Source organism: Hyperolius riggenbachi, chromosome 4 (assembly GCF_040937935.1).
Source record: "Hyperolius riggenbachi isolate aHypRig1 chromosome 4, aHypRig1.pri, whole genome shotgun sequence".
Lineage (NCBI taxonomy): Eukaryota > Metazoa > Chordata > Amphibia > Anura > Hyperoliidae > Hyperolius > Hyperolius riggenbachi.
In genome coordinates, this window is record NC_090649.1 from 214,042,251 (window position 1) to 214,060,199 (window position 17,949).

General features: G+C 41.1%; 1 protein-coding gene across 2 annotated transcripts in view; it reads left to right on the forward strand.

Moving 5' to 3' along the window:
* The window catches only part of MYOM2 (myomesin 2), a 222,968-nt gene that overhangs the window by 79,377 nt on the left and 125,642 nt on the right, over positions 1–17,949 (forward strand). For both annotated transcript variants that reach the window (XM_068281345.1, XM_068281347.1), the window contains 3 exons: positions 3,638–3,821; positions 6,155–6,329; positions 11,952–12,073. In XM_068281345.1, coding sequence (XP_068137446.1) covers positions 3,638–3,821; positions 6,155–6,329; positions 11,952–12,073 — 481 coding nt within the window. The remainder of the gene's footprint in view (positions 1–3,637; positions 3,822–6,154; positions 6,330–11,951; positions 12,074–17,949) is intronic.

A 17,949-nucleotide genomic window follows, 5' to 3' on the forward strand; every position in this document is an offset into this window, starting at 1 on the left:
AAGACATAATTTGGCTGCCAGCTATTGCCGTCTTTCGACGATGCCCACATTACTGTCTGAGCACTGCTATAGCTGTAAATCACGTTACGGCCTATGGCAGCGCATGGAGCACCCACATTTCTCGGCGCCGTTTTGCTCTGTTTCAGTAGAAGAATACTGTTTTAAAGGTAAAACAAAGTTTACCCTTTTTTGAAATCTTCATGCATTATTGTCCCAGAACTTTCAGTCTTAGTATAACTATTTTTCTTACACCAACTCATAGACACATGGGGCCCAATCCAATTCACTTTTTATTCTCCTCCGCTTTCTCCTAGGTGATACAGGTATTTTACATCTTATCAATAAAATGCTTTTTAAGAAGAAATAAAATAAAAATAAAGTTATTTTAAACAGAAGATGCTGGAAAAGTGAATAGGATTGGGCCCATAGTCATTTCCATCAAAGTAAAAAACAATATATGCAGAGTCATTTGAATTAGTTAATTGGAAAGCACACAATGGGCTGGATTCACTAAACTGCTATCACGGTCGCGCTAGCGTTTTGCGCGCGTTATAATGCACGTAATGTTTTTGGGACGCAATCGTGAATTTAAATTCGCATTTGTGCACAGAGATTTGCGATTGCGCATGAAAAACATTACGCGCATTATAACGTGTGCAAAACACTAGCGCGACCGTGATATCAGCTATCACGGTTTAGTGAATCAAGCCCAATATTTGATAGCGTAAGCATCACCCCATACAATACCATTTTTAGTATGTGCACTTTGGCATTAATTATAACCTTGAGTCCAGATGACTATGGGGTGTATGCACTAAACTGCTTTAAGAAGAACTACACACAATGAGTGGAATGTACTATATTGCATTCTTCTCTTATGCAGTAAGACTTTACACATGTTATTCCGCTTAACACAATTTAGTGCATACACCTCTACTTCTTTATCTGCTTGACACATTTGGAGACTCCATCCTCTTTGCAAAACTGGTTTATATGAATCATATTACATAGAGATCATGAACGAACAACCATTTTAAAGTTCAGCAACAAGTTTTCTATTAGAATTCTATTTGGAGTCTGACTCTGCAACACACTGCAAGGCATTCAAACTGATGTTTTTACGGCATTCTTGCATAGCATAGCTTTGGCTGTATGCTTGGGTTCATGGTCTTGCTGGAAGTCAGCTCTTTTCCCAGAGTTTTCTTCAGAATTCCATTGTGTTTTTCTGCAACCAATCAACCAACCAAGCAATCAATTGTAGATTTTAAGAAGAATTGAACAGTAAAAATACAATATTCTAGCTTATTGGACTGCTACATAGCTTTGCTTTTTTGCCTGGACTCCTCTGCTCCTTATTGTTTTAGATCTTTACTTTGCCAAACTATTTCCATTTTACTGTATCTCAAAAAATCTTTGGTGACTTTTTTGTCCACTGACTTGCACTTTTCAATCACCTTTTCATGTAGATTGTATGTTTGTCATCCTGGCATAGTAGGTTATGCCACAATACTGACTCACTAGAAGACGGTTCCTCCAGATAGATGTATATTTATATAGCCATCTCCTTAAATCCCACGACTTCCCAAAGGTGATTGCCATTTTACTGTATGTGGATTTTGGCAACATCAGTCACACTTTAAATGGGTCTTATTCAAGAAATGTTATCGGTTATTTTGTATTTGTTATTTATAATTGGTTTTAAATGACTTTGCAAAGACCTGTTTTCACTCTGGCATAAAGGAGTGTTAAAAATCAATTTTATTCCACTAAGAAATCAATTTTCTGTAACAATATAACCTGAAACCATTAAAGGAAAGGGCATGAATTCTTTTACAGGCACTGTATTTTCCTAGCATGACAGCGACATCTACCAAGACACATAGATGAAGACCTGTGTACAAATGTAATCTTCGTTTCATGTATCTGTACATGACTGTTAATAAATCGACAAATACATGTTCCTTTGTGTTTATATTTTGATGAGTGCATGATCATTGAGCATTTGGAACAAGGTTTACAGCAACATCACATTTCCAGGAGTCATGATAATGTTACTATTAACCTTACTGTCATTACTGTGAACATAGTGATGACAATGTGAAAAACTCTGGCCTCATCAAGCTCTTACCTTAGAGGCCAATTGCTCACTGGAATAAAAATGTAATTTCTTGTGTTGAAACTTCACATCAATACAATCATTTTCTAAACAGCAAGTCTTCCAAATGTATCTTTCTGTTTTCACTGAGTTGCTGATGCCACTGCTGTTCAGAAAATAAAGTGAATGTACATGCCACATCATGGGCAATACGCAATTCACTTTTTCTCCTGAGTTTTCTCCTGGGAGATAATTTTTCATCTTCAATTTACCGTAAATTAACTTTTGATTAATTAGGAGTTATTTTGAGTATGTGTTTGCTTGCCGGTGGTGTAAAAAGTATTTTATTTACAAGTTGTGAAAATATCTCCTAGGAGAAAACTCAGGTGAATTGCATATGGCCCATGACTATTAAAAAGAGAACATTTTTCTGTAATTATTTTACAAATCCCCCAAAATAAGACACAATGTAATGGACTGAGTTTCCTAATACGTGCACTACTTAAGTGAAATTCCACTTTTGTTAAGGAAAAAATCAATCCCTTTAGTTCAGCTCCATAAATTGCAGAGATAAAGGTAAACATTTAAATTAAACCTTTAATCAACATCCAGAGAATATTAGCATGGGATCATTACCCCAACCCCTACACCTGGGGGCGAAGGCTTCTGGGGGGTTCCCTTGTAAAATCCACCACCATGATGCCACCATCAACCACCCCAGGGCCTACTGGGCACTGTAGGTGTTGAACAACCCCTTGTCCATGGTATTGCCACCCATCTCTTTCACAGCCCCATATCATGGACCATGCAGGCTTTTATACTGTAGCTCAGAGTGCAAAGCCCCATGAGGTATGGGCTCCGAATTCTGACTATACCAGCCTGCATGGTTGACAAGGGATTAAAAAGGCTTGGGAGGGCCGGAAGCTAAGTTTTTATGCAAATAATAGGTATATTTGACAGGGATCCTTACAGAGAAGTATTGTGGCTGTACAGTGATCCTTGGCAAAAATATTGCACTTCCCTAAAACCCCATCAGGAAATTCACTGCTGTTTCTGGGTATATATGTACATTTTCAATACCTTTTTGATTTTTTTCTCCTTGTCCTCACTATTCTACATTACATGGTGGTAATAGTATGTATGGGGGTTTTGCTATTAACCACTAAAGTCGATGTGATTGACTTTAGTTCCATATGCAAAAGTGTTTTGGTGAAAATTTGTGGAACCATCTGAAATTTGAGGAAAGTCTCACAAGACTGCCAGAGGTGTTTTTGCTCGTCCCTGTACAGCGCATAAAAAAATTCCAGTCCAGCAACACATTGTTGAACATTAGTACTGTATAGGATGAATTCCTCAGAAAGAGAGAACAGCATAACCTAAACCATGATTTACCAAATCAAAAGACAACAAGAGACAGGTGGATTCAACCTCTCATGGAAATCATTGCATATTATTCCTAATTATAATGCAATGCAGTTTTTAGTTGTGGACATACAGCTCTACTTCTGTCACTAATGAATTATTGATTTTGCTTTGCTATAGACAATGGTTGGCAGCGGAAGCTGGCAGAGAGTCAACGCTCAGATCCCAGTAAGATCACCTCGATATGCAGTGTTTGATTTGGTTGAAGGAAAATCATACAATTTCAGAGTCATTGCAGTCAACAAACATGGTGTCAGTGAACCCTCTGAAGTAACACCACCAATACAAGCACAGGAGCGACTGGGTAACACAGTTTCTTTTCATTGTTAACTGCTTGGTAGCCTATTAATGTGAATGCATATCTGTGCTATTTGTTTACCAAACACATTTATCCCAAAAATAAAAAGGTGCATACAATTCCATAAGGTCCAATCACCAATAAAACATTGTGCTGTATATATATATATATATATATATATATATATATATATATATATATATATATATATATATATATATATATATGTGTGTGTGTATATATATATATGTATATGTGTGTGTGTGTGTGTGTGTGTGTGTATATATATATATATATATATATATATATATATATATATATATATATATATATATATATGTATTTCCTTGTACATATAGATCAGGTTTAGTAATAATATGAGATATCACCACATTGTTCATAGGTAGATAAAAAATATCCCATATTAAGCCCAGATTGATATTGACACAGTGATCTTTTCAATCCAAATAATTATTATTTAGAGCTCTTTCTTTCCTGTATATTTTTAAAATTGATTTTCAAAACCGTAACAGCCAGGGTTTTATTAAAATGTCTTGGTAAGAAAAATGTATTATATTTGAATTCAGAATGGCACAAAAGTCCATTTTACTTTGGATTGATCTGTGCTTTGAAATCCCAATTAGACATTGTTATTGCCACCTTTACGTCTGCTATGTATTCCTGAACTCCTATATATGTCTGTTAATACTGTATAAATACAGCCATATGCTAATACTATCACATGTATGGCTTTTAATACAGTTGCATGTATGGCTGGTAATACTGTCGTATGTATGGCTGCTAATACTGTTACTACATTCCCACACTGAGTGATTGAGATGATGCTTTATATTTGGATATTGATGTGTTACAAATTCCTGAACTTTTTTTTATGTTATGTTTTTTGTTTTAGTATATATGTCACATTAACGGTCTCTACATATTCACATGTTCATGTGCTGCAGTCTCATGGCAATACTGATGATCTTGTGAAGGGAATGACTGCTTTTTTTCTTTTAATTCTGTAGCTGTTTGTAAACAATGAGGTTCTAATTTCTTCTCATATACCATTTTAAGCTATATTTACAAGAAGTTTTGAATCAGGATGATACCATTTATTGGCTAACTTAGAGATGGATAAACAGTGAGCTTTCGACTTATAAAAAGCCTTCGTCGGACTGGTTCCTGACCAAAACTGAGAAACACAGCTTATATACACTGACATACAGAGGAGAAACATTCTTTAGCAAACATAAATGTAATTAGATGCCTTAACTGTTACTGAGGAGGCTTTCCCAGGCATCCTATCTAAATTGATAAGATCAATAGAATCCTCAACATGACATAAAGCAGACTCTGGTGATGGGGAGACATCGTAAATTCCGAATTCAAATGGTAACTGGCCTGGTTACATGCACCATTAATTCTAAGCTTAAGAGAATTGTGGCATTTAAAACCAGCACCTCTGTATGTCAGTGTATATAAGCTGTGTTTCTCAGTTTTTGTCAGGAACCAGTCCGACGAAGGCTTTTTATAAGTCGAAAGCTCACTGTTTCTCCATCTCTAAGTTAGCCAATAAATGGTATCATTCTGATTCAAAACTTCTTGCTTTTACTCATGGCTAACACCGTACAACACTTTACTGCTTCTACTAAGCTATATTTACATTATGCATTTTCATCACCCAATATGATCACTTATTAGTCTCGTTGGGTATCGTGACCAAATCCCTTAGGCAAATATGCTATGCCGAGAGAGGAGGAGGGACGACGGAGTATGCACACATGATGTCCCGCAACAGGCGGGGCACGCGGCACGGACAAAGCAATCGCCGAGAGCTGCTGTACACATGTTGGATTATTGGTTGAGGAGGTCTTTATCAGTTGCCTCAGTCTTTATCTATTTATTGTATATAAAAAGCGGCAACATATTATGCAGCGCTGTACATATTACATATTACAGCGCTGCTGTGTACATATTACATATGTACACAGTTTTAGAGACACATGGGGCTGAATGTCATAAGGATAAGTCAACCTTACTTTTGTTCACTTAAAACATCCAATGATAGTCAAACAAAATTATTTTCTTTAAATTTCTGATTACCTGATTGGATGTTTGACGTTAAAGAGATAAAATTCACTCCTTTTTTCCTCTTTCATTTCCCTTAGTACATTTCCCCCACAGTGTGATATTTAAAAAAGATATATGTAGTGCTATATGGTAGTAAAACAGTTTATTGTACTTGTTCATGGATTTATACTGCTAGGTTTTATGTGGTTGTGTTCATTTATTCCAGAGTTATGAGCTTGTTTTTTCTATCTTTTTTTTTTGTTAAGGCGTGCCATCTGCTCCTGGTCGTATATTGGCATCTAGAAACACCAGGACATCAGTTGTCGTACAGTTTGACAGAGCGAAGGTAGAGGAGGAATTAATTGGATATTATATAGATAAATCTATTGTGGGGTCTAACCATTGGGACCATTGCAACCACAAACCCATTAAATATAACAGGTAAGTCAATTTAACTGCAAGAGAAAACTGGACACAACACTTTGTGAAAAGTCACAATGGCTTCATTGCTAAGTGCTAAAACATGACATTGAATGCCAATCCACAAATACAAATTGATTTATCCTTTAAAGAAGACCATGCTCCCCATACTTCCCTGAGTAAATCATACAGATCATTAATATAAGCAATCAGTATTCCTTTCTTGCACGACTTTGAGGATAGCTTTACGTCAGTGTCATAAGTGGCATTTTGTTAACACCAGTAATCCCTCAAATCTTTAAAGATTCTGCCATGTCCCCCTGTCATGCACCTGCCACACATGGGGTCAACCCCGCTGCATGCGTGTACACACACATGCTCCCCCCTGTCATTATACAGGCAGCAATAAAGTGTGTGTGGATTACTGCATCCATGTCGTGCAAATTTCAACTGCCTTTTAGTATATTACCTCGTAGATTCCTGAAATTTAGAGTAGACCCCAAATGCTGATTATGGACAACCTGTGTTGAATGGCTCAATTCACTGTTCCTGCATTCTGTCTGTTGTGTAGTATTACCCAAATGTCCAAAAGCCAAATGCAACATTAATTGTTCGGGCAGCAGTTACCCACAGCCGCTATTCTCTGATGTGACACCAACCTGTGCACGCACGCATGCACGCACGCACGCACGCGCGCACACACACACACACACACACACACACACACTTTCTCTCTCTCTCTCACACACACAAACACACACACACACTCTCTCACGTACACACAAACACACAAACACACACTCTCTCTCTCTCTCTCTCACACAAAACACACACACACACAAACACACACACTCTCTCTCTCTTGCGCACACACACACACGCACACACACACACACACACACACACACACACACACACACGTACACACACACACACACACACACACACACACAATGAGAGATTCACTGCCGCCTAAGTGAATAAAACAAAGCTGCATGAAAAATAATATGTGCATTGCAGGAAATCCATGATGGTGGCTGTACAAGATACTCCAAACATTTAAACCTCTTTTGAAACCAGTTTTCTTTAAAGTTTAGCCCTGTTATCATTAAAAAATAACACTGCATGAGACATTGATGCATAAACTTTTTATGCACTTTAATGTATTGAGTTAAACATTTTAATTCAGTTGTCAGACAGTTATGATTTTCTAGACATCCTGTACAGACCACTATTCGGTGGGAAACAAAAAAGTTCCATATTTAAATGCTTGAATCTCTATTTTACTATCAAAAGGGGAAAAGGACCCGCAACATCCACACACATTTAGACCAAAGGGAGCGAGGAACCAGAAAGCTCGAAATGTCCAGTAGAAAAGAAAGTTCCGCTACACCAGTGGCTGGGTGCAAAAGGTTTCTCCGTTTATTTTTTCATCAATCAGTGAGTACAAAAATTAAAAAAGCTCACGCGTATCGGAGCTCATGGCTCCTTAATCATAGCTTGTACATTGTAATAATGCATGAGTTCAAATAGTGCACAACCCTCCCACCACAGGGAGGGAGGGAGGCGTGGCCTACGGCCTTAAAGTGACACATATATATATACCACATTAAAATTGCAAGAATATGAAATAACATAAAATAAAATCATGTATACACAAAAACATGCATAGCACAACCATGTCAAAATGTCCAGATACCCTAAAGAACATAAACATGACAAAAGATGGCAAAGTTCATGTAAAGATGCTGTTAAGTACCAAAATAATTATGACACTAAGAATTAAGGTCATATGTTAAATTAACATCCATTCTGGAATTTAAGCCCTGTGGAATCCTAGTCCCCAACTTCCAAATCCAGAAAGCCTCCCTCTTTCGCAAAACCCTGTACATATCTCCCCCTCTAGCAGAACGCAAAACCCTTTCCACCCCCTGGAAAACAAAGCTCCTCATGTCTCCCTATTTAAACTCATGCATTATTACAATGTAAAAGCTATGATTAAGGAGCCATGAGCTCCGATACGCGTGAGCTTTTTTAATTTTTGTACTCACTGATTGATGAAAAAATAAACGGAGAAACCTTTTGCACCCAGCCACTGGTGTAGCGGAACTTTCTTTTCTATTTTACTATGTACTGAATGTTGAATGTATGTAGGTAGGACTGTTTACAATATTAGAATACCTAATGTCAGCACATATATAATCAAACCAACTATTATCTATGTGAATTGGTAGTTCCAGCCAGGTGTTGGGTGGAAATACCAATTCAGAGAGAAAGGAAAAAGGCAATCTTTTTGTTAGCACAGTTTTTTTTTTTTTTTTTTTTTTAAGTACACCTGAATCCGTAAAAATAACCTGTCAGGGGAAAACATGACACAATTACTTACCTTATTAGGATTTCCCTCGCTGTCATATCGGGCACTCCTGCTCCCCCACTCTTCTGTAATTACACATCTCAATTTCTGCACCCGCACAGTAATTGCACTGACCCTCTACTTACTTCCGGGCCAGCACCAACTTCTGTAATACATTTGCTACATCCGTTCTTTAGTGTAGAGCAGTGGACAGGCTGTAATATTCCTGATTGCCACAAGAGGGTGCACAAGCGCAATATTTGTACCACAACTAGATGAAGACTCAAAATGTATCCATATACCTGGCTCTGCCTGCGGTCACTCTTCAGGCCTCGTTCACATCATTTAGCGCAGATGGCTGTGCGATCGGAACGCAACGCGTCCAATCGCACGCCATCTGCGCTCCTATGCGCTGCGCTGCAGATCCCATTCATTACAATGAATGGGATCTGCGCTGCGATTCACAAAAATGCGTGCAGTACGCGATAGCGCAATCGCGCTGCCACGCAGCGCATATGATGGGAACGGTAGAAGGGCTGTCTATGCCCTTCTACCGTTCTTGCGTGTCGCACACTATACGCGCTGCAATAATGCGCACGGCAGCGCGTATAGTCTGAACGAGGCTTCACAGCTCTCCTGCTGCATCCTGAGAGCTGCAAGACAGGCGGTAACTATGCCTCTAGCAAGGACGAAGGAGAAGGTGGAGAGGAGATCATAGCGACAGCTAAGGGGATAAACTGCGCTTCCTCTCCACCGCATCGACAGTCTGTCAGAAGTCCAAGATCATGGAATGGCAGAGTGGGGGCACCAGGGCGGCAAATGATGGTGGGGTTTGTGCTGTGACTCAGTCACAGCACTTACAGCACAGAAAAACACTGTTATTAAAACACAGCATGCGGTTCAGGGGTACTTTAAAGAAAGAAAGTGGAGTTATACTTGTAACCCAGATTCAGCATACTTGTAAAATAAGACCATGGTAGCAAATAATATACGTGGCTAAATACACTGAGGTTCGCCATACATGGACAAGATGTGTTATCTGCGAACCCTGATTTTATTTTTTTTTTTTTAAATGCTACTAGGTGGAAGGATTTTAAAGCCTTCACCACAGTGTTATCCGGATGCAAAATGATAGCCCCTTCAACCCCTGCCAATGTAGGAGGCCCTGATAATCAGAGGGATCCTCTTCTCTCTCCATCCTTAACATGCACAGTAGCACAAGGAGTGGTGGGCGTTATCTGCTTCCAACAGTAGGTCATACTCACTCTCCACGCTCCCCTCTTCACAGCCAGTATGCAGCCATATACCTCTGTATTGCTCCCTGGTGTTCACATGCAGGAACACCCAGGAGCCATATGGAGCTATGTAGCTTCACACCTTTGGTGCTTTGAAGAGAGGAGACTGGATGTGGACATTGCTTCATCCTATGCTACTCTGCATATCTAGAGGGCTTGGAGGGGTGCTCGTCCAAAGCAGAGGTGCCTCTAGCGATTTTGTCACTCCAGACGAGAACATTTTTCCACAGAAAATAATCGTAATGTGGCAGTGTTTCACCAGAAAATACATGTAATGTAAGGCTGCAGTGAACTGGCGCGGCTTCTATTAGACACCACAAGCTTGTTCACCACCTGGGGACATAACATCTGGGGGGGGGGGGGGGTGTGATGGCGTTCCCCTCCCGCACAGCACTTGTGACCGCTTTGTCCACACCTTGCACCGTCTACAAGAGGGTCAGAAGGAGGCAGAAGGGGACTTAAGGAGGCACACAGGGACAAATGTAGGCACAAATGGGCACAGAAGGAGGTGCAAGGGGACAGAGGAAGACACAGGGGACAGAGGTGTCACATGGGGAATGAAGAGGCACATGGAAACAGAAGGAGGCACAAAGGGAGACAGAAGGAGGCACAGGAGGTCAGAGGAGGCAGAGAGGGAATGAAGGAGGAAAAGTGGGGCAGAGGTAGCTCAAGGGGACAAATAAAGGCCAAGTGGACATGAGGAGGCATAGGGGGACAGAAGTAGGCACAAAGGGGCACATAAGTAGGTAGAGGTGCCACAAGGGACTGAAGGAGGCACAAGGAGACAGAAGGAGGCACATAAGGGACAGAAGGACAAACAGGGGGCCAGGCATGGCAGAAGGGACTGATGGAGGCACAAGGAGACAGAAGGAGGCACAATAGGGCACAGAAGGAGGCAGAGGTGCCACAAGGGACTGAAGGAGGTGCAAGGAGACAGAAGGAGGCACAAAAGGGGAAAGAAGGATGCACGAGGCACAGAGGTGGCAGCTGCCTGCAACTTACGCTAAGTAGATGCACCAGAAGCAAGTATTAGAACACCCATGGGGGTGGGGCTTAGTCGGGGGGTGGGACTTAATTCGGGGGTGGGGCTTAATCCAGCAACATGGCACCCCCCAGGACCAATGGCACTCCAGGCAATGGCCTGTACTGCCTATGCCTAGAGGCGCCCCTGGCCCAAAGGGTCCAGCCAATCTGTCATTCCACACTTGGTTATATCAAACATTAGCAAGAGTTGATGAGAGATCACTGAATTAGAATTTGTGTGACAGCTGTATGCAGGCAACCACTGTAAATACATTTTTTAATACATTTTATGTATTAAATATATTTTTTAATTAAATCTCAATTTAGTTGTGTATACACAGCACCAATAACACAAGCACTAATCGACTAATTGACTAAACTTTTGACAACTCTCATTATGGCAAACATTTGCAACCTAATAGGAGACAGTTTTAATATATGCAGAGTAGCTGTCCAGAACCACCTATGTTTTCCTGTGATATCAGTGTGTAGTGACCTTACTAAATCAGGTGTTGAGCACAAAGACAGCTTTGCCTATACTTCCATAATGAACCAAACAGATCTGGACCTTCTTGCTTATCACAAATGTCTCAGAAGTATGGGAAAGCACAATTAAATGGAACATATCAAAAATGGTCACATTTCTGTACACATAGATTTAGATGCTGATACATTTTAGATGACGTGCAAATTGTGTATTCACTTTAAATTGTTGACATGTAAAAAAAAAAAGAATATATAAAGAGGTCTATTTTACCAGAGCCTAAACATGTACATTTTTCTTTTCTCGTATATGTTGGTAAAAAAACAAAAAAACTATATGAACAAAATAGCTCTTCAATATTTTCTTTTTTAACTGTGATTTTCAGCACCATGTTAGTCAGGCTTAGTGGATCAATTCACAATTTCCAGAAGTAAAAAAGTGTGCAAACCAATGAGCTTGTGATAATACTGACCAATTCCCTTTCTCAGATTTGTTGTTCACGGTTTAACAACTGGAGAAAAGTACATTTTCCGTGTGAAGGCTGTTAATGCAGTCGGCGTCAGTGAAAATTCTCAGGAATCAGAACCAATAACCGTTAAAGCCGCTCTTAGTAAGTATCCCGTAATAAATATGTTTCCGTCTGTGAAGCTTTTCCTGTCTATTTTTACGCGGTTTTTAAATCACATCATTATCGCTAACTAAGCACTGATGAAAAAAAAATTGGATTCAAACTGGGACAGTAAATTATGAAGAACGCTTTACTTAAAACAGAGTTATGGTGTTTTTTCTTTGGAAAGAAAGATTTTCTATCTCATTGTTTTACAAATGTGTGCCCTGAGTAACACTTAGCTTAAATAGGCCCATACACACGGGGCACAACTGTAACTTGTTACACGTGGCGCGCGCCTGTCCGTGCGACAGTTCACACGTGTGGATGAGGCGCGCGTCACGGACTGTCGCCAGGTCCCTCTGTCGCTCGCCGATTGAACGGTTCAATCGCCGTCAACTTTTGCCTCAAGAACCGTCCCGCCGCGCGTACCGATGTGTGTATGCGGACTAGGGACTAGAGACAACAGGCAATGAAGGGAACATCCGGCGGGGGGACGAACCCACCGCAGACAGCTTCCCCCACATCTCTGTCCCTCTGTGCTACGTGTGTACAGCTGTCGCACAGAGGGACCTGGCGATGAACTGTCGCTGCTTTGTTTCTTGTCTGTTTGCAAGTGCAGACATTTATGCCTCATGTGTATGAGGCTAATGAGTAAACTTTGCAAGATCTGCTTTAGAAAAACAGAAGATACTTACAAAGCAAATGCTCTTTGTACTGAGCGCATTTAAAATGTGGGAATACGTTAAAATCTCCTCTGCAGGCAATACATTGTATTTACCAGGTTTGCGTATGCCAGGAGTCAATGCCACTAAATACTTTCATCTACTTCACAATTTTTTCCTTTTTTATATAAAACAGTATGCCATGTTCCCAGGACGGTACCAGCCTACCACATCAGGCATGAGTGGTGGATGGTGTAATGGTTAAGGGCTCTGCCTCTGACACAGACCAGGGTTGGAATCTCGGCCCTGCCTGTTCAGTAAGCCAGCACTTATTCAGTAGGAGACCTTGGGCAAGTATCCCTAACACTGCTACTGCCTATAGAGCGCGCCCTAGTGGCTGCAGCTCTGATGCTTTGAGTCTGCCCGAAGAAAAGCGTGATATAAATGTTATTTTTCTTGTTTGTTTTGTCTTGACTAGACAACTGCCTGGCCTCTTTTCATGCCCGCATGCTCTTTAACACTGGGCAACTGATTCAAGAGTCTGCCGTACAAAATGAGTCATCTCTTTTAATACAACAGTGCCTGGTGACAATGACTGCCGAGCCCTTTATACCACTGATACATTAAGAAGATGGTATAACTAATGTATGGGGCCCATTTGCCACACAGCTGTGCCATTGAATGGAAAAAATAAGTTCCTCTCCTTCCCTAGCAACATATTTATACCTTACCCATCATTATATTGGCTTTGGGATTCAGGAAGTATTACATGGAGAAGACAAATTATGTCACCTACCATGTTTCAGTTCAGACATCCTGAAAAAAACCTACACACTCACATTCACTAATTTAAAAGTTTATCCTGTAGGATGTCTCACTCCTGAATGGTAAGGTCTCTTAGCATACTGCTAACTGACCTGTGGAATCCTGGGGGACATTTGTTCATGTAATCAGTTAATTTGATCCCTAATCCAGTGGAAAGTGTGGCAATGATGTTCAGATTTGATCAAACATTAACACTTTAGATTTAATTTACCCTTCAAGAAATAAGAAAAAAATAGTATGTTGGAATACAGCAGAAGACGAAGTAAAAGGGTTCAAGTGTTATTATAATTTTAAGTTAATGGGAAGATCTCAATTTTTTATAAGTCATTTAGCGTTCTAAGAAGACATTCAGCCTTCTTTTTCTATGGTTATGAATAACAATTAATTTGGTACAAAATAGCATTTTTTTGGCTATAAATTCAAAAGGGTTACTGTCACAAACATTAGCTCTTCACCAAAATAATTATATCCCCTTGCATTATATTTTAAAATAAACAGCAGTCAGTGGGAGTGATGCTACATATGAGACATTGGCCTCAATTCATAAAAGGCTTTGTGGTAAAAAAAATCTGGGAGGGAAAATACCACATTCGGTATTTTAGACCTTTGTGTGCTAATTCATAAAGATTTTCACAGCTGCCTTTGAAGTTCGGTAAATTACCGCAGCCCATTGAGCGGTACAGCAGAAGTGTGGTGATATCTCTCTTTTGTTACAAGCTGTAATTACGGTTCCCTGCACAGACTTGCAGAGACTTTGGCTCCCTGCACAGATGACTCACACAGACTTGGGCTCCCTGCACAGATGACTCACACAGACTTCGGCTTCCTGCACAGATGACTCATACAGACTTCTGCTCCCTGCACAGATGACTCACACAGATTTCGGCTCCCTGCACAGATGACTCACACAGACTTCGGCTCCCTGCACAGATGACTCACACAGACTTCGGCTCCCTGCACAGGTGACTCACAGAGACTTCGGCTCCCTGCACAGGTGACTCACAGAGACTTCGGCTCCCTGCACAGATGACTCACAGAGACTTCGGTTCCCTGCACAGACTCACAGAGACTTCGACTTCCTGCACAGACTTTTGGCTCCCTGCACTTTGCATTGTTAAGACCTCACCAGAGGTGTCGGTAACTTGTTAAGACCTCACAAGAGGTGTCGGTAATTATTGTCTAGTTTACCGCTTGTTAAAGGCTTTATGAATTAACATTTGCTGACAATTTACTGACGTGTTGGAGGTAACTACAGCCAAGTCAGTAATTTTCCTCACTGCTCTGTAATTTCAGTTTTTCAGCCTTCATGAATTGACACTTTCAGGGATGAGCAGAAACTACGCCAGTGCGAATTTACGCATCGTAGTTCGCATCTACGCATCGTAGTTCATAGGCGAAGTTTCAAACCTATGCTTACGAATTTACGCGTAGCGAAGTAACGCTACGCGTAGCTTACGCCCACTATGCGTAGTTAACATGTGTATTGCGTAGTGAAGTACAAATGCGTTACTCGCGACTAATTTTCCGCATGCGATTGTATGCATACAAATTTACGCATTGGAAAAGGGGAATGTACGCATAGAAGGGTTTCCAGTATATGCATTCCTAAAGAAATTAATGCATACAATTTTCTGCATACGGGCATAAGTATCCGCATACACTACGCTTTGCACTACGTGTAATTGCGTATTTTAACGCGTATTCTACGAAATGCATACGAAGCGAATATTTGTTTTTGAAGCCGTAGTTTGGCGAAGTGTAATTGCGTAAAACTACGCGTATTTCCAGCGTAGCGAAGTTGGCTGACTACGACCATCCCTGGACACTTTGCTAAGTGCTCGGAAAAGTCTGCTGTTTTCAGCATTACCACATGCGGTAATGCTTTATGAATTGAGGCCATTGTGTATCTTGACGTGCTCAGCAGAATATGTTGTATGTAGGGATGGGACGAATCCACAATTTTTTCGAATCCGAATCCGAATCTGAAAAGGTTCTCGAATATCTCGAACCTTTCGAATCCAGAATCTAACGAATCCTGCACATAAGAATTGTGCGATCCGTGGTATAGTTGCCCGCAGTATAGGTAGCGAGGTAAAGGTGCCTTCAGTATAGCTAGCTAAGTATGGGTGCCTTCAATATTGGTAGCTTTCAGTATAGGTAGCAAGGTATAGGGGCCTGCAGTATAGGTAGAAAGGTATATGGGCCTTCAGTATAGGTAGCAGGGTATATGGGCCTTCAGTATAGGTAGCAGGGTATATGGGCCTTCAGTATAGGTAACAGGGTATATAGAGGCCTTAATTATAGGTAGGTATGTAGGTAGGTATAGGGGCCTTTAGGTAGGTAAAGGGACCTTCAGTATAGGTAGCAGGGTATAGGGCCTTAAGTATAGGTAGGTATGTAGGTAGGTATAGGGGCCTTTAGGTAGGTAGGTATAGGGGCCTTTAGGTAGGTAGGTATAGGGGCCTTTAGGTAGGTAGGTAGGTACGTATAGGGGGCCTTTAGGTAGGTATAGTGGCCTGTAGGTAGGTAGGTATAATGGCCAGTAGGTAGGTAGGTATAGTGTCCTGTAGGTAGGTAGGTAGTTAAAGGGACCTTCAGTATAGGTAGCAGGGTATAGGGCCTTAAGTATAGGTAGGTATGTAGGTAGGTAGGTAGGTATAGGGGCCTTTAGGTAGGTAGGTATAGGGGCCTTTAGGTAGGTAGGTAGGTATAGGGGCCTTTAGGTAGGTAGGTAGGTATAGGGGCCTTTAGGTAGGTAGGCACGTATAGGGGGCCTTTAGGTAGGTATAGGGGCCTTTAGGTAGGTAGGTAGGTAGGTATAGGGGCCTTTAGGTAGGTAGGCACGTATAGGGGCCTTTAGGTAGGTAGGTAGGTACATATAAGGGGCCTTTAGGTAGGTATAGGGGCCTGTAGGTAGGTAGGTATAGTGGTAGGTAGGTAGGTACGTACGTATCCTTTAGGTAGGTATAGGGGCCTGTAGGTAGGTAGGTATAGTGGCCGGTAGGTACGTATAGGGGGCCTTTAGGTAGGTATAGGGGTAGGTAGGTAGGTAGGTAGGTAGGTAGGTAGGTAGGTAGGTGTCGCTCCCCCCCGTGCCTCCTCCACTCACCCCCACGGCCTTCTCCGTCCCCCGTGCCTCCTCGCTCACCCCTGCTTAAGTATCAACTCAGCTGTCCAGTGGAGCGCAGAGCGGCAGACCTCGTCATTACTTCTCGGTTCCCTCTAGTGGCCGGACCGGCTTTTACTGATGACGTCATTGTAAAAGCCGTCACTAGAGGGAACCAGGAAGTGAGCGAGAGGTCTGCCGCTCTGCGCTCCACTGGACAGGTGAGTTGATACAATGTATGCGGGCGGGCGGAGGAGGCGCGGGGCGGGCGGAGGAGACGCGGGGGGGTCGGAGGAGGACGAGTGCGAGCGGCGGATGCGCGGCGATGCAGCGTCGGGATTCGGCGGATTCGCAAAGTGGAAAATGGCGTCGGGATTCGAATCCACGAATCTCGAATATTTCCCAATTTCCCAATCCCAATCCCGATTCGTGGATTCGCCGGATTCGTCGTCCCATCCCTAGTTGTATGTAATGATCATGCATGCAAATCCTATATTTTTTTGTTTTTTTTATGTATTTTTATATCTATTTCCATATTCATTTTTTAGGAGGAGGAATACCACATGGTAGGTTTTGTTGGCAAGTGTGGCCTTTTGCACAATTCACTTCAGTTGTATATACCTGTATTTCACAAAGGAGTTAAATCACTGGTTTGAAATAATTTACACAGTGTAAAGGTAGCTATGCATTAAATTAAACACATTTGTATTTCAGTTTATTCGTTATTTTCATATCTGTAAGAAGCTTTCTTCAAAGCCACTGTGGGCACTATTCATGTACAAACTGTCACATACACAATAACCTTTATACTTAGCAAACTGGTCACACAAAAGACAAAATGAGTGCTGGAGAGTTCAAAATACGTATGTCTTTTTGGACTGTTGTGTTTCTTCAACTTATCTTACAACGGTAATGGAAACATCTCATACACTCATCCAAATTATGATTATTATTGTTATTTATTTATATAACGCCAACATATTCTACAGCGCTTTACAAAGCACAGTAAGACAATACGGGGAACATAGGTACTACCAAAAAATGTACAGCAGAGTCTCAAGCAGCACAAATATTGCAACAAAAACAGGAAACATTAGGAGGATGACCCTGCCTTTACCAGCTTACAATCTAAAATAATTTTCTCCGCCTGAAAAATAGATTTCCTAGCATGGCCATCTTTGCAATAAGCAGTATTTTCACCAGATTTCTAACCATGGAATAAATGCACATAATTATTATTGCACTTTATGAAACCACATAATATAAATATATTATGTAAAATG